We start from the raw sequence: 26,339 nt of genomic DNA, 5'->3' as shown, positions 1-26,339 counted from the left end.
CCTCCCTTTCAACCTATCCATCCACAAGTCAAAATTGAAACTCTTTCCCTTTATTCTCCCATTTTACATATCACACCCACATATTCCCCTCTTACTAGTGAACCATCTGATAACAACGACCAAGATCACACACAACTTTCACATGAACTAGATATTTTCATAACACTACAACAACAAATGCAACACCCTCAGACACTAATTATTCACCAGCTTTCACGATCCCTAACATCACCTAATCCATCAACTCCAACCTCCTCTTCAACTTACACACACTCCCAAAACTCCACTTCTCCATCAACCCCATCCTCTCGTACCAATCGCGCATACCTAACCTTCAAAAGAAAATTCCTAAATACCACATTCCCTTCTTAGCCAGAAACATCCACTTCATATATAAATCATTCACTTCAAACTAATACGAAAGAATTCCTACTGCAAATATGCCTACCCTTTTTCCCATTATGTACGTATTTCCATTCCGACCCCAACGATGAAAAACCCAATTATGTCAACGAGCATGTCTTATATCCCACACTCTCATGGACATCTTATTACCACTTTTTTAATCCATTAACACAACAACTATAAAACACACCTCACAATAATGAAGTAAGCAGCACCCTATTCTACCTCCTAACAACAGCATTAACCCCACATCAATTCACACAAATAGGATACAGATAATCACTAACAAAATTCACTGCATCAAAAGCAAATAACTATCCCATCGATTATTACGACCACAATATCAACCGACCAAAAGAAGACATTTGTTTACTTGGCGATCCATATACTAATCCTCAATTAAATGAAAAATTTTTCATTAAACCGTCATACCTTTTCACCCTCAACATCTTAAATAAAAAGTATGATAAAGTCATCTCTGCAGCACTACACAATACAATTGCTTATGAATCATACTTTAACAAATTCAACCATTTTTCACTAACCTTTCATTTCCTCACACCGTAATTTGCACTGTTCACACGACGTCGTGCTACGAACTAAGCAAACACATACGTTTACTTATTATCAATTTATCCAGAGTCGTTACACTCACATTACACCATCACGTCAATACATCAATTCAAAATACACATCACCATTTTTCCTTAACTTCACCTATTGTATTAAAGACACTAACCTACAAGGCACCCTCCGAAATTCTGACCCCATCACCCAGATGTATATCTTCTGCCCACTAAACAAACTCATAAACGTAGAGGAATCCCGCCCACTAATTGTCCCTCATGAATCCCCCACCCTAGAAATCCTATATAACACTCGCTACAATCACAATTTATATATCCTAATATAAAACACACTGTTTGAACAATCACCTCACACTGAAGAACGTAACATCATTAAAGCACTTGAATTGCGTTGCCACTTTTGCAAACTAAACACATCATTCGTTTGTTAGCTAAACTACTAACCTGATCTGATATCATCCACGATGCTTTCCCCCATGGCTTCTTCGCCCACGATTACGGTAATATGAATGCGATGTTTAACTAATAAACTCAAACAACACTAATCATTATTATGCAATTTTTTCTCTTTTTCTTTATAGGCACAATCATCAATCATCTACAAATAAAAAAGCAAAATAAAAAAGAGAAAGTTTTTTTCAAAATCATTCATTTTTATTAAGCTATCTAATAATTGAAGCAATTAAATTATCCCGTACAAAGCAGTAAAATAATATATAAATTCTTTTCCCCAAAGCAGTAAGTATTCGTAAATTGAAAGTAATTTAATAATTTCAACCCCCAAATCAAGCAGTAAAATTTCTAATTTCAAAAGTAGTAATTTAATACAAATTGTTCATAAATTGCAGATAGCAGTACTAACCTTTTTACAGACGCTTCTTTGTATACACTCGCCCACATATTCTATCCGAACTCACACTGCTCGCGCACAAAGAATTGTTTAAAAAAATGAATTTGAGTTTCAACTTACACTGATAACAACTTTAACAAATTTCACACGTTTCAAATTTTCCTTTCACCCGGTTGGAAAGGATTTATATAATAATCCAAACTAACCAACGCAAGCTTACTAAACACCATAAACCACAACCTAACAGCATGACTAAGAAAAGAAGACCCACGGTATCCAAACTGGAATAACACCAGCTTAGAACCGGATAAATTATTCTTTTAAAGACTACTTTTGAGTCTAAACATAAAAGAACAAAACACCAAAGTCGAAAGACAAAACCAAAACAAACAACTTAATTTTTGAACAGAAGACAAAACTAAGACAACGAAAGAAAACACTAGTAATAAGAAATGGCATGAAAAGTTGAACTAAGAGATCACGAAATTATACCCTCACTTCTCGCCTAACCCACCAGAAGAGGACGTCCTGAGCATTATCTATAGCCGGCCTCACCCACCGTGCTACATCCACGCTTTGTGACGCACACGACACTATTTTTTACGAGAGTTACTCAAGTGTGAGTAGCTCTTAAAAATAACCGAACTAAATAATAACGCTTTTGCAATAAAAACTAATATAAAAACCATAATCAAAAAATAGGATTAACAAAGATTTGTAAATGTAAATGGTATAATGCAGTATATAGATTACAAACAGCCCCAAGACAACCCAATCACACTCCAACTACGGAATGGCGAAACCCACCTAACATGCTGCCTACAGTTACTACACTCAATGGATTTAGAATACGATTTGGCATCGCAGAAAAGGAAATCCATTGCAACAGAACAATGGCCATCTTGATGTTCAAATATACGTACAGATCCAAGTCACCAGGCATTGCATCCAAGCTCAAACTTCACGCCACTCACAAACGAGACCGAAACACAAGTTCTCTACAAAACAAGAACAAACGACCGAAACAAACCAATTTGGAATCAGATTGACTTCCAGAAACAACAGCAACAGTGGCGGTCACAGTCATTGTTGAATGACAAACTGATATTCTCTGGAAGAACGGAACAGAAATGATGCTCGCGACATACAAACGAACTTCATCCATCCTCCATCGCAGATGAATATTAGAGAACAAAAACTAAAATTCTCTAAGCCCCGGATTGGTGAAACCATATCTAAACTAGTATTTATAATTGGTTAATATTATGATATTTTATCTATATAAAATATCAAATACTAACCAATCATATTCCGTAAAACTAACAACATATTTATGTGTAAAGTGTTGAAACTACTGGTAGTTTCAACACCAAAGCAATTTGAATTAAACTTAGATTAAAGTTGTTCTCTTTCTGGAACAAACTCGCATAAAATTGTGTACACTAGATCCATTGAGACTAGGAGATATAAGATTAAGATTAAGATCGGTATTAGACTACGAAGTTGCACGAATCTATCCGGCCGAAAATAAGATAGCGTGACGAGCAGACGGTGTACCTTATCTAAAATTAATCTATGAGTACAGTAACCTATACATAACTCAATCATGATAAGGTGTGAAGCATCGATGAATCGGCGCTGATTTTCAAATTTTTTGCGAGTCATTTCTGTGAACCACAGTAAATTGTTCTGTCACGATTTAAAATGAGTTCGTTTAATGATCAATATGAAGCTTAAGGTAAATCTATGGCTTCAATTTCCTTTAATTTATCGCAGGCTTCATTTTATTACAGGCCTTTGTTAATGCTAGTGATTAAGCTAGTTTTGAATGACTACCTCGGTGTTTGTCATGGACGGGTAAAACTTTTGAGAAAATCAAAAAACCTAGATTAAAAAATAAAAATTTGCAGTTTTTCAGATTAGCAAACGATTGTATCATTATCATCAAGGAACACTTCCAAAAAAAAGAAAAAATCAAAATTAGCGAATAGTTTTTTCCGCTATTTTTACTTGGGATTTGATGTTTTTAAGTAAGGAATAACGTTACATCCAGTACGAGTGAATTTTGAAAAAATTGATAATAGATACATGTTAAGACCGTGTATTCAGGATTTTCTAAAAACCTTTGAATTAAACCTCACTTACAAAGGTTGCTTTTGAGCGCTACGCAGAACAAAAAATTGTCAGAGCTCTAATGTAAGCTCGACTAAAGATTTATAGATTAAATTTTTTGAGAATCCACTCAAATCAAGCAAAAACTACATAATCAAGCTCAATCTTAGGCAGGGACGGATCTAGGATTTTCTCGAGGGGGGGAGGAGGAGGAGGGACTGATTTTCAAAAAAAATCAAAAATTTTGATGAATTTTTTTTTAGATCGACCAAATTGATTTTTCCGAGCTCTCCCAAAGCACTAAAAAGACGCTGTTTTTGAAAATTTCTGTGCCGTTTTTGGGCTTTTTTTGAAAAACTTTAACAAAAGATTGCGTTTTTTGGCCTGCGCTCCTCCTCAAACTTAGTATATATTGGCGCCAAAGGCGCCTTTAGAAAAATTTTAGGGTCGATCGGCCAAAAATGGATTTCTTAAAAAATACCAAAGAGGGCGCCCCCCCCCCCCCCCCTAAATCTGTCCCTGATCTTAGGACCTTGGATATGACAAAAGCAAGATTTTGCTCTTACATTGCGTTTGAAAAACTTGGAATTGCTGTCATTTCTTTTTAGTACCATGGTTATCCAAGTTCGATTGCAGACTTGGCAAGACTGGCAAATGATTGATAGGCGAAATACGCTATACCCATGCTGAGCTCTCAGTGATAATTATACCCATTTCATTGAAAAATCAGTATTTGCAATGGCTGATTCAGTCTCTTATCAGCGTCACTTTATCCCTTCTATCCATTAGGTGTAAAACATCAGCGTTACTTTATCCCTTCTATCCATTAGTTGTAAAACATCAGCGATTTTCGAAATTTTCTGTATATTGCAAAAAAAATGTAAATTTTTTGCGGCATCAAATTAACCTATACTCTAATTTATTCAGATGCGCTAAATTTTGACAACTTTTTTTTAAACTAAACTGGCTGACAGTTGAAATTTTGGCTTAAAAAAATTGATTTTACACTTTATATTTCTGTTTTTACTTTTTCAAAGCTTGATGTTGTTCTCGCAGAAGTTCATTATTGTTCCGACTTTCGATACGAAAGTGACGGAATATTTGTGCTCGGGGTGGGTTTTTTTTTCTTCAGATAAATTTCGACTTTTTAACTAGCCTTTTTTGACGAAATTTTTTCACATCATTCGAAAGCCATTGTTGTCCTGAGCTTAAATTTGAAAAGATATTTCATCTGTGATTATTCTTTGTAAAGTTATGAGGGTTTAAAGAATGTCATTTTGGCCATTATGATCAAATTGGGACAACTAATGCGCGATATAATTCGCGCTATTAACGCGTAAGTGGAGATTTAATCCGTCTTATAAATCGTTCCAAATTGGTTGAACGAAGCTTATTTGCCATAATTGATTTGTTACAAGGAGCGAAATTTATCCTTTTGTACTTTAAATGGCGTGTGGGGGATGATTTGTGATAAAAAATTTCAAATTTTGGAGAAAAAAAATTCGTTTTATTTTATTTCATTTAATTTTTTATGTTATTACTGCAGCTCCATAACCCTAAAAGGCAGTCGGAGCATTCAGGGATTCGCCCTGATACGAGCAGTCTTGTTGTTCCGACTTTCGATACGAAAGTAACGGAATATTTGTGCTCGGGTGGGTTTTTTTTTCTTCAGACAAATTTCGATTTTTTAACTAGCCATTTTTGACAGAATTTTTTTATATCATTCGAAAACTATTGTTGTCCTGAGCTTATATTTGAAAAGATATTTCACCTGTGATCATTTTTCGTGAAGTTATGAGGGTTTAAAGATTGCCATTTTGACCAATTTGGGACAATTAACGGGCGATATAATTCGCGCTATTAACGCGTAAGCGGAGATTTAATCCGTCTTAGAAATCGTTCCAAATTAGTTGGAAGAAGCTTATTTGCCATAATTAATTTGTTACAAGGAGCGAAATCTATCTTTTTAAACTTTATATGGCGTGTGGGGGATGATTTTCATAAAAAAATTCAAATTTTAGAAATTTTTTTCAATTTTATTACATTTTATTAAACATAATAAAATGTAATAAAGACAGCTTCGCCCTGATACGAGCAGTCTTGTTACAATTGCATTCACTTCAGTACTTTTACTAAAAATGGACCGACTAGCATTGCCCTTGATTTTTGTAATTGTTCCGACTTTCGATACGAAAGTAACGGAATATTTGTGCTCGGGGTGGGTTTTTTTTCTTCAGACATATTTCGACTTTTTAACTAGCCATTTTTGACGGAATTTTTTATATCATTCAAAAGGTATTGTTGTCTTGAGCTTAAATTTAAAAAGATATTTTACCTGTGATCATTTTTCGTAGAGTTATGAGGGTTTAAAAATTGCCATTTTGGCCATTTTGACCAATTTGGGACAATAAACGCGCAATATAATTCGCGCTATTAACGCGTAAGCGGAGATTTAATCCGTCTTATAAATCGTTCCAAATAGTTGAACGAATCTTATTTGTCATAATTGATTTGTTGCAAGGAACGAAATCTATCTTTTTGTACTTTATATGGCGTGTGGGGGGATGATTTTCACTAAAAAAACTCAAATTTTAGAAAAAAAAATTTTTTATTTTATTTTATTTCATTTATTTTTTTTTATGTATTACTGCTGCTCAAAAAAGTTTAAAATGCAGTCGGAACATTCAGGGCTTCGCCTTGATACGAGCAGTTTTGTTTGAGTTTGTTTTCTAGCGATCGAATTGGACAAACGGCCAAATTAAAAAACAAACTCTTCTAGCAAAACAAAAATTGGCGGTAAAATCGGCGAAATAACCGCATTTGCGCGATATCTAAATTTCTTTCATTTAAAATGAGTAAAAACTTTCATTTGTTATGAGAAAAAAATCTTTACGAGGAAGAGTTTGTTATACAGACTGCATATCTTTATTTGAGCTCAAGGAAAAATAACCTTGAAAGACCAGGTCGATGCTGTCAACGGGAGGTCTTGCATCGATCGTCACTTCTTCATTCGGCGCTTCTTCTTCTGGTGGATTAGTCTCGGGCTCACTGATATCTTCACCTGTCACAAGATCTAAAACAATTCATTTAGTAACTCAAAAGGTTTCGGCTCTTTTTCCTTTTCCCCTACCTGCAAATTTTTATATTTGAAGTTACTGTTCACTTTGTCCGGTTGTCATGAAAGTTGGCATGCAGTTGACTAATTAGGCCAAGAGGAACATATTTGGTCTACATAATTAACCTTGTAAGACCGCTCGTTAGACCATAAAATTCATGTTTGAGTGAGGTGGGGGGGGGGAGGAAAAAGAGCCAAGGTATCGTTTAATAAGCCCTCATTACAAATTTTTTGAACGTTTCTGTTTCCATAAAAACAAATGTTTTCACACGATGCAATCCAAGACAATGTCGAAAGCATTCCCGCACTGACAGAAATAGTTTCCGGTCAATTTAAATTGTACATTTTACGCACTTAAATGGAATTTAAATAGATTTAAATCAATCCTTTTGAAAATTTTAAATCGATTTCGATGGATTTTCAGACACACTAAAATCTATTTTTTGCTAACAAGGCAGAAAAACCATGCTATTTAGAAAACTAATAGAAATATTTTATTATTGATTTTTTAAATAAAAACACACGTGCCAGATGTTTCAGAATTGAAGAATTTAAAAAATTGTTAATATATACCAGATTTTGAGCTCAAAAAATTGCAACGGAAATCTGAGCTCAAAAATATGCAACGAAAGTCTGGAAAATCATCGTTGTATATCAGATTATGTGCATTAACATATGTAACAAATCAAGAAAACTGTCAAAACAAACCAGATTTTGAGCTCAAAAATATGCAACGAAGTCATAGAAAATCAACACTGAAAATCGGATCGTCGGAAAAACTATGAAACGAATGAAGAAATTGGTCAAAGTAAATCAGATTTTGAGCTCAAAAAATGCAAAAAAAATATTAAAAAACTATCAATGTGAATCAGATATTGGGCAAAAATCAATTATTAATAGAGAAAAAAGTCGATAAAGTAGTGGTTGGTGAAAGTACTCTACGGGATTTTAGACCATCTTGCATGAATCACGGAAAGGAACGCGTCATAGGACACCTGACCCCGGTAGAATACAACCGATTGACAGTATCGGATACCGTCTCGATCGACGAACCCGCCGGTGGGTACATGGAGATAGTGGAGTACAGGATATCAGCTAGAGGACACCTGAATTTTCCTAAAAAAATTTCTCTTTTTCCTTCCCCCACCTCGCATAAGCATCAACTTTATGGTGCCCGGGTTGAGGTCCGCGACTTAAGAAAATACTTTGTAAGTCAAGCCGCATACTGTATTCGCAATCGCGCCGCGTGCTTAAGTCGCGCCGTCTGTCTTTTCTTAAGTGGCGCCGCGTCGCTTAAGTCTTTTCAAAAGTCGCGCCGCGCCAGTTACGTTTTTTCTTAAGTCGCACCGCGCCGCTTAAGTTTTTTTGTTAAGTCACACCGCGCAGCTTAAGTCTTTTCTTAATTCGCGCCGCGCTGCGTTAGTCTTTTCTTAAGTCGCGCGATTTAAGCGGCGCGACATGAGAAAAGACTTCAACGGCGCGACTTAAGACAAGATTTAAGTGGCGCGACTTGAGAAAAGACTTTAGCTGCGCAATTTAATAAAAGACTTAAGCCGCGCGACTCAAGAAAAAATTTAAGCGACGCGATTTAAGAAAAGACTTAAGCGCGCGACTTAAGAAACGACTTAAGCGGCGCGACTTAAGAAAAGATTTACGTGGCACGACTTAAGAAAAGACTTGAGCGGCGCGACTTAAGAAAAGACTGACGGTGCGACTTAAGAAAAGACTTAAGCGGCGCAAATTGAGATAAGACCGACGGCAAGACTTAAGAAAAGACTTGAGCGGCGTGACTTAAGAAAAAACCTTAAAGGCGCGACTTAAGAAACGACTTAAGCGGCGCGACTTAAGAAAAGATTTACGTGGCACGACTTAAGAAAAGACTTGAGCGGCGCGACTTAAAAAAAGACTGACGGTGCGACTTAAGAAAAGACTTAAGCGGCGCAACTTGAGATAAGACCGACGGCAAGACTTAAGAAAAGACTTGAGCGACGCGATTTAAGAAAAGACTTAAGCGCGCGACTTAAGAAACGACTTAAGCGGCGCGACTTAAGAAAAGGTTTACGTGGCACGACTTAAGAAAAGACTTGAGCGGCGCGACTTAAGAAAAAACTGACGGTGCGACTTAAGAAAAGACTTAAGCGGCGCAACTTGAGATAAGACCGACGGCAAGACTTAAGAAAAGACTTGAGCGGCGTGACTTAAGAAAAGACCTTAAAGGCGCGACTTAAACAAGGACTGAAGCGGCGCGACTTAAGATGTTTTCGACGTTTTTCGCTGGTTCCGACGGTGTTTTGAGTCGCACCGGTCGTAGTGGTTTTTTTTCAGCCGCGCCGGTCTTCAATTGCCAAGTTTCGGTCGCGCCGGTCTGAAATTTCAATATGAAGTCGCGCCGGTCTGGAATTGCCAAGTTTGGGTCGCGCACGTCTTTTCTTAAGTCGAGGACCTCGACCCGGGTGTAACGAGGGATTTTAAAATATTTATTGTAGAGACAAAATTTTTGACATGGTTTGATTAGTTCGCATGTCAACGTTTTTAAGAATCGGACAATGTGAACAGAAATTTTTCAACAAAAAAGTGCCGATGGGGGTTTAAGAAAAACATTCAAATAAGTAAGCTCAACCAAGAAAAAAAAGCATTTAATATCAGAAATTAGGCTGAAGAATTTATTCATTACCCATTCCAGCTATTAAACAGCTTTTTACAGTTCAACCGAATTTTTATATTTTGTAGAGTTTCTTCGGTGTTTTTTAAAAATTGCTCATGTATTGACAAACACAAATTGTCAAAATATGAACAAAATTTAAAAAACACTGAAACAAGTCGGCAAGATATAAAAATTCAGTTGAACTTTAAAAAGGAGTTGGATAGCTGGCATGTGTAGAAAAAAATAGTTCAATTTAATTTCTGATATTTAATTTTTTTCCAGTTTCAGCTTACAAATTTGATTCTTTTTCATTAGATATAAACCACCATCTGCAAATTTTTGTTTCACAATTGGTTTCAGCAGGCTTTTACAAAAAGTAATAAAATCTTTAAACGTTTTTTCTTTTGCTTCAATCGATTTGAAAGCATTATAATTATTACTGTTAAAAAAGTGCAAGTGTCTCTAGGGTTTTTCCAAGTTTTCTCAAACGCATTCAGTTTTCTTTGACTTCTTTCACAATCAGTTGAACTTTAAGTTTTTGTGTCTGACAAAAAAAGCTGATTGTCTAACAAAAGTAGCAGGATAGAAAAACTTTATGAAATATTTCAAAAAACATGGAAGTTTTTAAGAACACCTTATAACCTATTTGAATTTTTTATACTAGTTTTGTTTCCAGTCTAATATTTGCCAATCTAATATTTTTCAGTGAATCCTTCTAACCACGACGCTAGAATTCCTAATTGGACGCAATATAAAGAAAACTAACACTTGCTAGCTTCAAAAGAAAAGCCATTTGCAAATCATTTAGATATATCTCGGAACTGTGTGTTGCTACGACGATTGCAGAAAAATTTGCAACGGTCGTTTTTTATTCAGATCAGTATCTCAAAACAATTTGTAGAATGGGGATTGAACGTGGGTTCAACGTCTCTACAAGAGGGCAAGCTAAGCAGTGTGTATTCTGCGCGTTGAGCTTGCATCAACAGCTTGTTTATTACTCGCTTAGGAGCTTCGCAAAAAAAACAGTTTTGCGCGTTCAAAAATTGTACGGATATGAAACTGAAAGAAAACAAGATTGCTCGTATCAGAGCGAACCCCTGAAAGTTCCGACTGCCTTTTAACGTTTATGGAGCAGTAATAACATAAACAACATAAAAAATAAACAAAAATAAAATAATATGAAAATATTTTTTTCTGAATATTGAAGATTTAACTCCTTGTAACAATTCAATTATGGCAAATAAGCTTCGTTTAACCAATTTGGAACAATTTCTAAGACCGATTAAATCTCCGCTTACCCGTTGAAAGCGCGAATTATATCGCGCGTTATTTGTCCCAAATTGGTCAAAATGGCCAAAATGGCAATCTTTAAACCCTCATAACTTTACGAAAAATGATCACAGCTGAAATATCTTTTCAAATTTAAGCTCAGGACAACAATAGTTTTCGAGTGATATTAAAAAAGTTCCGTCAAAAATGGCTAGTTAAAAAGTCGAAATTTGTCTGAAAAAAAAACCCACCCCGAGCACAAATATTCCGTTACTTTCGAATCGAAAGTCGGAACAAAAATTAGTCAAACTACTCGATTTGTTCTTACTACTCAAACTTTAAGACTAAACATTTGACAATGGCGGTCCAAAAGTTATAATATGTCAAAAAAATACCAATTATAATTCAGTCAAAAAGTTCAGGTCCTGCTCCTGATACACGAGCTGCTTTGTTTCTAATCTGAAACAAAAAGAGACAGTTTCTGTACATATAAATCATAATCGAAATAATTTTTCTATCCAGGTTTGAGGCTTTTGTTGGGTATCTGATTGCCACTTAATTTTCTAAGAAGATAGTTAGATTTAGTTTTTTCCGCAAAAAGTGTTCTTTTCTTGAGACTGAAATTAATGTGAAAAATTGTTGTACAGAATGCAAATAATCACATAGTTTTTCCTGACACGAGAAGAATTTTCAAATTTGACTTCGAAACCGAATAAAGAGGGAAAGTTTTTTGGTATGATTGTACGATTAATGGGCTGTGAGTGTATAAAATTACTAGATATGAAAATATAATTTTTCAACTAATATAATCATAATAACAAAAATCATGATAACAAAAGTAACTATTACGAAGCTAAACTATGCACTGATAAGCGCACAATATGGTGTATGTAGGTCACTATAATCTAGTGACAAATCTAAAAGCTTCACGGGTTGACAAAAAAAAAGCTTGTCATACAATTTTCATGTATGAAAAACTGCTTATCATACTCTTTCATACAATTTCATAGAGCAAAAACAAGGATAAAAATAGTAAAATAAGCATTTTTTCCAGTATATGAAATTGTATGATAAGCATTTTTTCCATACTATGAAATTGTATGATAAACATTTTTTCCATAAATGAAAATGAAAAAATTTAGTTTTGAATGTTTGTTTTTCAACCTAAACACTAACCAAGGATTTTTTGTCATAAGAAAACCCAGAGTGTAACTGGCAGTTACCTTGCAGATAAACTGCAATTGATGATTTTATCAAAAAAAGTTAATTTTAACGTTTTCACATGGAACTATTTACCAAAAAAAAACTTTTTGAATATGAATGGATAATTTTAAGTTTGAGAACTTTGGTAGTTGAGAAAAAAAGGCTTCTTTTTATACAATTTTCTTAATCTTAGAAAATGAAACAAAAAATCGTAATCGTGTTTATAAAAAATACAATTTCTTTTGATTTTCGAATTTTTTGGTTGAAAAACTCATCCTGGACAACGTTATAAACACAAAAACTCAAAGTTTGCATGCACATTTTTTTTTCGTAAAATTTATATTTTAGCGCAAAAGCAAAATTGCAACCAAAAAAAGGATCACAATTTTTTTACCTCAAGTTTTTGTTTTTGTTTATGAAAAAAAAACGCATATCATACAATTTTGATGTATAAAAACTTTATGAAAAGCATTTTTCTGGCCGAAATTGAAATTATGTTTTTGATTGTCAAACTGCCCTCTAGCATAGATATAGTTATCTAAATCTATTTAAAGTTATCTAGACACGTTTTTTGACATTTTTTGATGATTATCATACGTGAAAAAGGTATGATACGCATTTTTTAATGACCAGAAAGATTCAAAAGAGGCAATTAGACCAAAAATGTTCATTAAAATTTTTTGAAAACCTTTTTAGTTTTTTTAAATCAATTTTCTATGATAAACTTTTTTTCCATAGCCCTTATATATGAGCTGTATGATAGGCAGTTTTCTTCTATGGACATCAAGGTTGTTGCAAAATGTATCAGGATTCCGCTCTCAAAATTTCCCAGGATTCCGCGCTCAAATACGAGTAACGAAAGAAACGAAAGAAAATAACAATTTGTTCCGGAATCCGCAATGTAGGCGGGTTCCGCAAATAAAAGCGGTAACTTTGATTTTATTTTGCGCTTTCACTTTCTCTTTGGGGATTCCACTCACATTTTGGCAAATTACTTCAATTTTGCAGATTCGATCTAGAGTTGCGGATTCCACGACAGTGTAATTTTACTAAACGCTAAGACAATTATTTGTTTGTGGACTCAACAACTAATCCGGACTCCGCAAATTTTGCTGCGGATTCCGCAAGTTTTGTTGCGGATTCCGCAAATTTTATTGCAGATTCCGCAAATTTGCCTGTTGTTGGAGCAATTTTGAGCAATGCAGTGTTTTAGCTATTTGTTCGTGGAATCCAAAACAGCAAAGAAAATAAGAAATTAATTAGCAATTTTGCGAGTTCCTAGACAAATTTGTTTTCGGCATGTTGCGGAATCCGTTTACACAGCAAAGTAACTCTGTAAAGTCCCTGGCCGGGTTAATTTTAAGTTTTGATTAGTTTTTGCAGTAAAGTATTGTCTATTTATTGACAGCACTTGTTTCTTTTTGTTTTTTTATTAATTATTGTTTTCGTACCTGTGTCACTGGTTGCCTCCTCTTGGCGAGGGTCTGGAAGAGCGTCAAATTGAGGGTTGACATAAAAATGCTCTTCGCTCATTGCTCTCTCACTCGCAAAATCAGTTCTTTTTCATGCGTTGTATACTAAAAAAAAGGAATTAGTTTTGCCAAGAAGAACTGTATCATGTGATTTAAATACAATTCCATATAGTTATAGACTTAGAAAAAAAATTTTTTGGTTAGCTTTACGGTGTTTTTATTACCCCCAAAAATTCGTGAATTTTTGATATGTTTCACGGTTTAAATAGAAAATTTGCTGGCCTTTTTTATAAATCGAACAAAATTTGCTTACCAATTTTTGTTGTTTTCAGCAAGAAAAGTTTGCAAAATTATGTGGCGATTTGGAATACTGCTAAAAACAATCCATAGTTGTTGAAGAACAGTTTCCAAGTTAATTAGGTGTATTGGAATGGCTTTTACTGAATAAATAAATTATCGAAATCTTTCCAAATTCTTTGTTTTCCCGATGTTCGAAGAAAAGAAACTGAGGAAAATCTAAACTTAGGGTGGTGTTAATTTCATCAACTTCATTGAAAATTGGTTTTTAGCAAAAAAGTTTCAACCACAAGTGTGAAAAGAAGAAAAACATTAAACATGAAAATGCTTTTTTCTTTCGATTATTTTGTCAATTTTTCAACCAAAAAACATTTTTCAGTCAAAAAATTCAGGGCTTCGCTTCTGATATACGAGACGTCTTGTTAATTTCTTTGTTCTGATTCTTTTTCTTGATTTCTGGTCCGACTTTTCGACTTTTTAACAAGCAATTTTTGATGAAAAAGTTTTATATCATGAAAAAAGTATTACTGTCTCGTGCTCAAAGTTAAAAAGATATTTTACCTGTGATTCTTTTTTTTGTTAAGTTATCAGGATTTGAAGATACCCAATTTGGCCAATTTGGGATAAAGGATGGAATTATTTTTTCCAAACTTTTAAGTTTTTTTAATGAAAATCATCCCCCCACACGCCATGAAAGTACAAAAGGATAAATTTTGCTCCTTGTACCAAATCAATTATGGCAAATCAGCTTCTTTCAACTAATTTGGAACAATTTCTAAGACGGGTTAACTCTCCGCTTACGCGTTAATATATATCGCACGTTAATTGTCCCAAATTGGCCGAAATGGCAATATTTAAACCCCCATAAAATTACGAAAAACGATCACAGCTGACTTATCTTTTCAAATTTAAGCTCAAGACAACAATACCTTTCGAATGATATAAAAGTCGAAATTTGTCTAAGAAAAAGAACCCACCCCGAGCACAAACATTCCGCTACTTTCATTTCGAAGATCGGAACAACAAGGGATGCCATTTGTTATTTTGCTAAATGAGAAATACATCAATTTGTAATTTACTAAGCGATTGGGGAGGGGATTTTCAAAACACTTCAATTTTAAAAAAAAAATTTGTTTCCTTTTTTCTGAAAATTTTATCAAGTTTTTAAGGGCAACAATTTTTGAGAGTAGTCTGAACATTCAGGGCTTCAACTTGATGCCAACAGTCTTTTGTTTGGACTTTCGTAACGAAAGTAATGGAATATTTATGCTCAGGGTGGGTTTTGCTAATTTGGCCAGTTTCGGAGGTTAAATCCGTCTTAGAAATCGTTCCAAATTGGTTGAAGGAAGCTCATTTACCATAATTGATTCATTAATACGACCGAGTTTGATCTTTTTGTATTTTATATGGTGTATGGAATGATCATTTTAACAAAAAAATTACAAAGTAAAAAAATTGCATCGATTTTTTGACATTTAAACTTTTCATGTTAATACTGCTCCAGTAGTAAGGTAATTCGCCGGCTCTCCAACAGGGGGGGGGGGGGGGGTACCTACACAGGGGTGCTCCAGAGCCTTATCCCAAAACCACATGGGCGCTCCAGACAAAATTTCTCGGTGCTCCAGATCCTAATTCCAAAACCACATAGGGGCTCCAAACAAATTTTTCAAACCACAGCGGCACTCCAAAGGGGAAAATAAAACTACATGTATTAAATCCTAAGTGCTATGAAATGACTATATTATTGTTTAGTTATTTGAATCATATTATTTGTTATGATTGTTTCGGGCCAATGAACTTTCGACCTTGTTGAAATTGGTGAGCGAACGGGGAATTGACTTTCACGGTATATAACAAAAAGTTGCAGGCAAACTTGGCAGCGTAGCTTAGTTGTTGGCAGCAGTGAACTATTTCCCCATTTTGTGCTATATTTTATGTTGAAAAGGCAGTAAATTGAAATAACTCTCTAAAGGCGGCGGCCGTTTGTGGGCAAAATTTAGCAAATGATACTTTTGTCAAATTTTGAAATGAGAAAATTGAACTAAGAGGGAGATTGGTGTATTGAAGATATTGATAATTAACTCATACAATTTAGAGATTTTTCAACCATACAAAAAAATTCAAGTTCCAAACCGGGGAGGAACGGTACTGTGTCTTTTTTTGAACGGGGAATGGAAGTTTCAATGGAAAAAAAGCGAAACTTCAAATAATGCGAAACTTTAAATAAAAAAAGGTAACTTCGAATAATAAAAAGGTAGTAGTAGAAACCTTTAAGGCTATATAAATGTTAGAGTGAATTTCCTCCCATTGTTTTCAAATCACGTTATTACAAACATTTCAGCTTAGCTGTTAAAGAAAGAAGTTAATCATATAAAAGATTATTGCAGAACAAACAATTTTATAAAATGCGAACAAGCTTAAATTAAAAGTAGCCAAACAGTTTAGCAATGGTAAACAGTCTCTTTTATTTGAAAATTTTCTTCGCTTGCACAGTTTCCGGGGACGAATTCATATCACTAGAGTCACTTTCTTCAACTGTTCTACTTTCAGTTGCTTCAGATATTATAAAAGGGTTCTTTGGGTATGCGCGCTGTCCTCGAAAGTAATTTGACGTACATGCTCTCATTTTTTCGGGACTGTACTGAGGCTGGTTAAAGCCTGGATTCCGTATTACAAAATCGAGCATGCTTTTCTCAATCGACGAAACGGAAGATTCAGTGCTTATTTCACTTTCAGTTTCCTTTAAACTGTTATCTATAATATCGAAGAAGAAACTTGAGAAATCTTCAGAAATCTTGCAATGACCGAAAGGAAGAGTTGAAACTGCATCGAAGAGAAGGAAACGCTTCCCATCGAAAGGCGAGAGTGAAATTTTGTTAGTTATAACAGTCTGTATCTCATGTTTAATCGATTTTATCGTATAATTATTCACACGCAGCGTCTTTTTTTCGAACAGGCATTCTTTGAATCGGGCATGAAGTAGTTTTCTCAGCGCGAATTTTGTAATTCCTTTTGCCGAAACTTTTTGGTTCAGATCTAAACAAGACAACAATTATTAATAGTGGGTACTGAAAGTATTCGGGTGTTTTTTTTCTTCTTGCGGGAGCTTCATAGAACAAATCTTGTAAGGCGGGAACTAGACAAGAAACTATTCTTTTTAAAAAACAATCATCTCACCCTTGTCCAGTATGGAGTAGAGTTTTGGCTTCAGGGCTACAAATTCCTCCACAATTTTTCCTCCCATCTCGTCTTTCATTTTCAAAACGACTTTTTTGTTTTCCTCACTATACAGCAGGTGATCTGAGGGGTAGTTGGAAAAGTCGAAGTCTGATTGAAAAAATTTGAAGTCTTCATATATTTCTTCGGTTTTCACCGCATATATGAAGCTATCGGTATCGCTATATAGTAATTCTATTTCGAGGTTTGGTTTCATTTTTGTGTAATGAAACTCAAACATGTACTCTTTGCGAGGTCAAAAATTACTGCCCCCACCAAGGTTGGCTTAATCCACTTCACGCTTGAAACCTCTAATGATATCGTGGGAATTTGATCATCGATTATTCAGAACGACTTCATATTGCTCTTAGATATTTTTTCTAGAAGCTCCATTTCGGTTGTTACAATTTCAACTTTCTTCCTATTCAGCATAGACTCCATAGTTTTTCCGAATGCAGAGTTTACTTGTGAACATATAGTTTTTCCGAATCCAAGTTGAACTTATAGAATGAGGGTCAAGTAGTGGAGAACATACTTGTGCTTCGGATTAAGGGTCTGCATCAGCTTTGGTACTTTGGGAAGTGTCTTAGCGTTCAGTCGGGCAAGCTTTTTGATTTGATCCGTGCTGAGCATATCCATTGTAACTATTTCCTTCGTAGGCGCGATGGAAAAATCTTGAAAGTATCCATGCAAATCTTCAGGTATTTCGCGATCGCATTTCACAACGTATCCCAATTGAGAATCCTGGCTAGTCATCAGTATTTGTGGCAAAAGTTTTTCATCTTTTAGTGGTAGTGGATAATTCTCCATTATTCCCCCATAAAAGTTTCCTCCCATCTCGTCTTTCATTTTCAAAACGACTTTTTTGTTTTCCTCACTATACAGCGGGTGATCTGAGGGGTAGTTGGAAAAGTCGAAGTCTGATTGAAAAAATTTGAAGTCTTCATATATTTCTTCGGTTTTCACCGCATATATGAAGCTATCGGTATCGCTATATAGTAATTCTATTTCGAGGTTTGGTTTCATTTTTGTGTAATGAAACTCAAACATTAACTCTTTGCGAGGTCAAAAATTACTGCCCCCACCAAGGTTGGCTTAGTCCACTTCACGCTTGAAACCTCTAATGATATCGTGGGAATTTGATCATCGATTGTTTAGAACGACTTCATATTGCTCTTAGATGTTTTTTCTAGAAGCTCCATTTCGGTTGTTACCATTTCAACTTTCTTCCTATTCAGCATAGACTCCATAGTTTTTCCGAATGCAGAGTTTACTTGGTTTTTGTGGAAGTCCTGCTGGAACTTGTTTAGTGCGTTTCTTCTGAGTTCGGTATTGAGCTGAACAAAAGGAGCCAACCATTTTGCTTGCTTAAATTGTAGCACTCGATGAATTTGTTTGACTTCTATTCCAAGTTGAACATATAGAATGAGGGTCAAGTAGTGGAGAACATACTTGTGCTTTGCATTAAGGGTCTGCATCAGCTTTGTTACTTTGGGAAGTGTCTTAACGTTCAGTCGGGCAAGCTTTTCGATTTGATCCGTGCTGAGCATATCCATTGTAACTATTTCCTTCGTAGGCGCGATGGAAAAATCTTGAAAGTATCCATGCAAATCTTCAGGTATTTCGCGATCGCATTCCACAACGTATCCCAATTGAGAATCCTGGCTAGTCATCAGTATTTGTGGCAAAATTTTTTTCATCTTTTAGTGGTAGTGGATAATTCTCCATTATTCTCCCATAAAAGTTAATAGCATCAATGTTAATTATGAAGCTTGATTCTTCATTGGGGTCAAAGGTGCTTGTGTACTTGTTGTTCGCTTTCCAATACTTGTTGGCATATACAGATGACATGCCACCGCGGATCAACTTTTGGGTTATATCCAAGCGCTCGCGCTCTGTTAAAAGTCTCAAATCCGCTCTGCACACTTTCAAGAACGCGTCGCCTGCAAGATTTCTCGCGGTATAGTGAAAGGAGCAGTCCAGTCCATACGTTTCGTGACAAACAGATCTGAACTGCTCAAACACACATGCTAAAAGGAGAACATCAGAGTCTAAAAAGATGTCATGGTAATCTCCTACTTTCTTGCATCGTAGCTGGTGAAATACTTTTATCGCATGGTTGTATTCCAGTTTGTCAACGCTGACTTGTGCCCCTTGTAAACTGTTTTTCCACAATCTTCTAGCTGACAATTTTCTTTCTTCAAATTTCTCGAAGCTGTTCACGTATGAATACGGGTAGTAGCCCTTTTGTTTAAGGAGATCTGTTTGCTTTTGTGAGTAACCCATTGATGCAAATTGTGCTTCCATCAGCTGAAATCCGTCTGATGGCAAATTTGCAAATAGCTGACTCAATGAAGAGAGCATAACTTTGTATGAACTTGTCTATGAACCGCAGATTCTCATAAATTTGTATTTTTTCCCGTGTTTGTCCTGAATTTCTTTTATCCAAACCGACATAGTCAGCGAGATATATATTTTTCGTCATTGGAGGGGACTACTGAAAACTGGTTTTTCATGTTCGCATTGTGAAGGGCTTTTACAATAGCATGCATGTCGTAGTTAGACAAATTGAGAGCAATTACCGGAGTGAAATTAGGCGTTCTCCTTGCTAGGTTACAATCCTGATGCGCCCAACCTAGAAAATTGTTAGTAACGTGGCAGTGGTCGACTATCATCAAGGATTCTTCAGCGAACTGTTCCTCACAAATCCATTAAGTGTCTGCCGCTTCTCTCGGCATTTCGGTTTGTCCTAAAAAGGTGAAGTGTTTACGTTTGTCATTGTAGATCTCCCTCGCTAATGATTCCAATAATTCTATCAACTTCTTCATAGCGTCTGGTCCTCTACACATTTCAAACTTGGTTGGAGTTGAGGTGCCATGCTCAAATACAAATAGTCCATAGCTACATGGTTTATGAATTTCCACGATTTGGGTGTGCGAAGTAGCTGGATTACGGGCAGGTACCGGAACAGAGACAATTATTGACTGAAGATCGAAGTAGATTACGCGCGGGGCAAACCATCTTGCCATTAAATTCTTGAAAACTTTTTGGTTTTTATTGGGTTTTGGCATCTTTATAGTTAGTCGTTCCGTGTTATAACACATTTCTTGATGAATTTTCATGATTTCGCTTGACGTACAAACATAAAAACATTTTCTACATTTTTCGTTTTGTTCGCGGAATGGCTGTTTTTGCACAAACATCGCCATTTTACAGAGGTCTTCGATGAGGACGTACTGGTAGTTGTTGTCACTGTTTACCAACAACAGAAGGTCTACCACAGAGTTACAGTTGTATCTTTTGGACACGTGAACGGGTGCTAGCTCGTTTTCCTCATATCTAAACCAAAAAGTTAGGATATCTCAAAGTTAATTATACACCGGATTCTACTAAATCTCGTATAAAGCATTGTAGACAACGTATATGAGTTTTTTTTTAATTTAAAGATTTTTTTTTATTAGCTTACCGGAAAACGTTGATTTGGCCGCTCAAACCGCTCAATGTCGAACAAGCTCAGAGGCAACTGGTAGTCACCGTTGATCTCCACCAGGTTCGATTGTAGTTTTCGATCGTATGTGCTGATCTGAGCCTTTTTCCGCCATCTTTGTTCCGTCTCGTACAGTGGTGGCTTTCCGGGTTGCGCGTGATATGCTGCGTAGTAGCAATAAAGGAAACATTTATGATCTGATGTGTTGTGGACATTTACCAAATTTCTTTTGTGCTTCTTCAAATTCGGCGGCAGCGGGATATATGAGACGGCTATGATTGGGTAAAGTTTTGCTAAACAAATGTCAACTCTGCTGATTGCATCTATCACCCATCCGCTCCCGTGAGAACCAAACATTGTAATTTTGCTAACCATTTGGTCAACCATTTTGCTAATGGTTTCATCGCTTACCCCTCCGAAGTAAAAATGGTACATGGCTGTGTTGACAAATAGTGTAGTCTTATGAGACTGGTCGTCTTCCTCCACAAATTTCACAAGCCCAATTTCGCCTTGTAGCTGAAAATTGTGAGGCCCGTTCTGAACATGATCAGAAGTGAGCTGGTTAATTGCTTCCGTCTTATTCATTATTTGGCTAAAAATGTCTTCATCTCCTTTTTCGATCACAAGTTCAAACTTTTCAGCTTTCCGTCAAATGCACTTTGTTGAAGTGTAGAAGAGATCCCGCCTTTGATATTATTGCTGATTTTAGGCTCGTACGCTGGCAGCCCATGCTCCTGTTGCATATGCGTTTGTTAAGCTTGGTAGGATGGGAAAAGAAAGTTACAGAACACACAATGCTTTTCTATCTCGAGTATATGTTCCGTGGCAATGTGTTCTCGCGCATGTCCCAGTGTTTCGAACGAATCTCGACTTTCACTGCAAATAGTGCGAAGCATTTTTTTTGTTGCTCCAATTCCATGCACTCTAAGCAGCTGTTTTCTGTAGTTTCTTTTACACGTTATCTGCACACCGCATTCATCGCAGATTACTGGTTTTTCCCGTTTTTTCGCTTTCTCCAACGTCCCGTTCGGGTATCACCACTCCAGAACGTTCGTGAATATATAATTTTGGAATATATCAACATCGGCTTTGCAATCGATCTCCAGCCACGCAATCACTATTGGTTGTAGTTTTGATGTTTTCTTAATAATCAGGGAAGTTTCTTTTCGGTCGTCAAAAAAATCAACTATGGTATGGAGATCTTGAAAAATGTTTTAATCGAGCGAATCGCTTATTTAGACGTATAATCATATTTTACGTGAACAACAATGACGAACCGTTTGTGGAGCAAAATGATTTCAGAAGTGATTTCCGAAGTTTTGTTTCTAAATTATTTGTCCGAAGTTTGTTTTTTTTGGTAAACTCAATGAATTTTTAACGATAATTTTGTGGTAAAATCCTGTGGTTTCTAAAATTTTGTGGTTTCTGTGGTTTCTGAATTGTGACAAAATCCATCAACCAGTTTAACTACCTCTTTGAACGTGTTGTATTTATCGGCTTTTCACGAGGCTTTAAGCCAATTAATTAACCGATTAAATGTTAAAAATCTCGTAAAAAATTTTTTGGTGTGATTCTCTTGCTTGGAAATTGTTATTATTTTTGCGGCATTCGCCTCTAATTTAAATATCAGTACTAAAAATAAGATAAATAAATATTGCTGTAAAGAGTAAAAGTGGCAAAACCACCTTTTATTAGCAATGACTCGGTAATGAATCACTATCCATAGGCTATGAAAAGGCATTCTAAACAAGTGCATGGGTTTTCTGGCAAATCAAACGAAATTACGTTCTCTTATTGCTGGGCGGCAAGCCAGTACGCTAGCTGATTTTTCATTTTGATTATAAACTGAGATGTAAAAACTCTTCAAAAAATTATGTTAATTTTTGAAAAAAAATCAAAAAAAAAAAGAAAAATTATTAAAAAAGGAAAAATTGGAAAATACTCTGAGATTTTGTCTCAAACTGTCCAATGAAGCTTCCAATCGATCAAACATGGGTTATAACACAATGAAATACACTTGAGAAGCTCTAGGGATGTTCTTTTTCGAAAAGGTGATTTTTTACCTTGGGTGTCTATATCGTGAACCGAGATGAAAATTGAAAAATTTTAATTTCCAGCAGCCTCCCGGAACCCAAACTCGTCCTTTGGAAGAACATCGCTAAAAACGCATTATTTTTGCTTAAAAGCAACTCCTTCATGGAAAATTGTCTTTTTTTTTAATTTTATTTTTGGTTTTTTGAACTAAATATATTATGAAATTTTCATAACTTAACTGAGGCGAACCGATTGGTTTGGATAGAGGCATAGGTTAAGAGCGTCAAGGTGTTTTAGTTCGGAGTAAAAGACTTTTTTGATTTTTTTCTACATATTTTTTGAAGTTTTCATATTTTTCTAAAAATAAGATTTTGACTAATTCAAGCTTTTGAACCCGATAATTTTTGATCTGATAAAGATAGACACTTGGTAATGAGGACATTTTCTGTTTTCCAATGGTAGGGCAAGCCATTGAGGTTAACAATTTTTCACTTGGATTATTGGTAGATTGAGAAGTGACTTGTGAATTTGGGTTGAAAACAAAATAAAAAAACTTACACAATTAAAATTAACCTAAAATTTTGTTTCAAATGCTTTGCCATGAATTAGTTTTTTGACATTCTAGGAAACAAAGCGGTTCCTGGAACTAGTCTAGTGCAACAAAACTTTGTCTTTTCAGAAATAAAAGATCTTCGTGGACATTCTACCTGATACCATTTCTATCTATGTCTAGATTTTCTTTTTAAATTTCTTTCTAAATTTGATTGAAAACAACACTTCAAAAATTAATTGACTCAATTGACAACAAAACAATTGAATATGAAATAGATTAGAGGAGAGAAGATTATATATAAACAGTAATCAAACTGATTTGATAAAAAATGAAAGCAACCCATCAAACCAAAACAAGCTCCATAAGTTTATTAAATCAAAACATTCAAAAATTTTGCTTAAAATTGATTAAATACAGTTTTACGCTTCTTGGGCGCATAGCATGATGCTAGTGGCGGCATCTCTGGAATGTTTTTGGGAGCAGTTGATTCAAAATCATCGTCGGAGGGTTGTGACATAGATTTGATCGGTGTTGTTATCCTTGTCACGTCTGCAGCTGAGTCCGGAGGAGAGGATATTGACGTCGTTGACTCGATGTCCCAATAGGATGCACGCTCTGCCAAGTCCCTACAGTACCCTTCCTGCTTTTCGTACAAAAAATCGTCTCGCAATCGTTGCGAAAAATAATTTTTCGAGGTGATTGTTCGAGGTATCCGGGGTTGTTGATGTCAGTCTTGTCCAAAGCAGGACAGAATTCGGTCTCTGTGGAGCTGTCAAAAAAACTTTTCCTGCTCTGACGCAGAAGGGTGATCTGGTCGAGTAAATAATTGGGAAGCATCAAGTGTCTTTGAGTAGTCCGATCGCGATACTCCTGGTCTGAGGGTCGACAAGCCAAATGGTTGATTGGAGAGGGAATTCTCTCCCGTTGTTGCTGCACGATGACGATCGTTTCTCTCATGTAGGTTTGGTAGATTATCGTTCGTTCAGTTTCCGAAGTCGAAATTACTTGCAGAGGACTTGTCATGGTTACAATTTGAATTTGGTCCTTCCCTGAAGCTGAGTATCAACTGAGTTGTTTGAATGAGATTGAGAAAATGAAAATAAGTAGCACATAATTTCGAAAAAGGTATAAGGGCTGTGGGTGGCGGTTGTGGTTGTGGGTGGTCTAAAGGTGGGCCCTATAGCTTTTAATCTGTTTTATGGTTGTGGTAAACAGATGGTGACAAGGCGGACATACTTAAGATACATACATTGAATAGAGGGCGTGACGCCTTTTATTTATTATGTCCCCCGAAAAAGGGGCTATAAGGTCTCCACTTCAAAGTGAGTACATGTATGCCGACGACATGTTACATTAACTAAGATTTATGGCCCATCCAGGGCTTGCCAGACAGAAATGAGACATGCAATAAACATTTTGCTATTCCAAAAATTCCAACCGCAAAAACTTATTAATTTCTCCCGCTACAGGCTGAAGGGGCGCCATAAAAATAAATCCATTGAGATTATTTATCTCCTATCCAATTAATTATTCATTTTACTCTCCCATAAAACAGTTTAACCAACAAGTCACTACAGTCACCACTACTCGTCGCTAGAAAATGATACAGACTTTTACGATGATTTTCAAGATATATCTTCGGGAGAAAAACGCATTGTACGAGTTGGAACGAAAACTTTTGACAAAACGGGTGCATATATCACAATAAAGTTGTACAAAAATAATGAAGATGGCGTGTTTAAGTGTTATCAATCAGTGACCTTGGCGACAAGAGAATTTGATTGTTTGGCCGACAATTATTCAAAAATTTAAAAAATGGTTAAAAAACAAACCGGTGAAAAGACTTCATCTTCTTCCTCCTCCTCCTCCTCCTCCTCATCCTCAGCTGCAAATGATCAACATTATAAAAAAGGATACAGGTCAAAACGATCAGTCTGTCCCGAAAATGAATGTGCTGAAAGTGGTGAATTAAAAAGATGCGGATGATGAATACTCCATTAATAAAAAGTGTAGAGTTGCCTGAAACAGGAAAAAAAAACGTTTGAACATTTTGTTTAACCAGCAGAATGGTTGAAGCAATTTATGAGCAGTCACCTGAATTTTTTAAATAATTTCGAAAACATTTGAAGTTTTTTATTTTAAACAACGAACCCGACATCTCACAACTCCCTCTAAACACAAATTTTGCATTTTAAACCCACTCAACTCAGAACGAGTTTTGCACCCAATTGCTCAACAATGATCATCCCCACATCCATGATCTCATCGAATTAGCAAAAGATTTTGTCGACGTAGTGAACAAGATGACTTCAACCACTTTCGTTGTACCTTGTCTACTCTCATCTTTCAAACATCTATTATTGAGTTGCAGTAAATTTCACCTATCGGGACCCCTGCTGGAAAAATTAAAAATTGCTGTCAACTACAACAATTCTATTAACAACTCAACTGACATTGCTGGTGCTTCTCTACGTAGAAGATTGACACAATTTTGCTTTGCTTCACATACTCGATCCATTCAAACTCAAACTGATTTAATCACTAATGTAACAATTGAACGCTTCATGAATGTTTTGAATGGTGATAATGCCGCCGCGTTTTCGAAAATTATTGATATTATTTTGAGTGGGTATGGTCGTTTAGAGATTGATTCAAATACTTTGTTTGTTAAATTTATAATGGAAAAGAAATTTAAATTCTGAAAACGATTTTTTAGAGCCTGCGATAACGCCAGAGGCAAGTGTTCTTGCAAAAAAAAAACAAAAAAAAACAATTATAAATCATTATAGAAAATCATCAGTATCACAAATTTATAACATCATATGTTTAGCGAAACGCATCATGTCATGGTCGTTTAGCTTGAAAGCTATAGGGAGTTTGGATGAAATTATAACATGAACAACATAAATACAATAAAGTCCACACAAGACCGAGTTAGCTGATTGGATTGGCTTGTTCATCAGTATTTGGTTTCCTTCATAAATAGAATATCTCATGTGTTTGTAAACATGGGGGTAATTAAGTAGTCCTTGTCCAAGAGGATCTGCAAAGAAAATTTGACCACCAGCTTGAGCGAATAGTAACCAGTGAGTTCC

At 35.6% G+C, this 26,339-nt stretch overlaps 2 protein-coding genes across 14 annotated transcripts in view; both read right to left on the bottom strand.

Annotated features, from left to right (window-relative positions):
* The window catches only part of LOC134840218 (androglobin-like), a 606,395-nt gene that overhangs the window by 208,332 nt on the left and 371,724 nt on the right, over positions 1-26,339 (bottom strand). The gene's annotated exons all lie outside the window — the stretch shown is intronic.
* The window catches only part of LOC134839650 (uncharacterized), a 66,508-nt gene that overhangs the window by 5,771 nt on the left and 34,398 nt on the right, over positions 1-26,339 (bottom strand). Inside the window, exons 2-3 of the mRNA XM_063855271.1 lie at positions 13,637-13,762; positions 6,905-7,027 (exon numbers count right to left, since the gene is read on the bottom strand). Coding sequence (XP_063711341.1) covers positions 6,905-7,027; positions 13,637-13,718 — 205 coding nt within the window. The 5' untranslated portion in view covers positions 13,719-13,762. The remainder of the gene's footprint in view (positions 1-6,904; positions 7,028-13,636; positions 13,763-26,339) is intronic.

This window comes from Symsagittifera roscoffensis, chromosome 2, assembly GCF_963678635.1.
Source record: "Symsagittifera roscoffensis chromosome 2, txSymRosc1.1, whole genome shotgun sequence".
Classification (NCBI taxonomy): domain Eukaryota; kingdom Metazoa; phylum Xenacoelomorpha; order Acoela; family Convolutidae; genus Symsagittifera; species Symsagittifera roscoffensis.
This window is presented reverse-complemented; position numbering and strand designations above follow the sequence as displayed.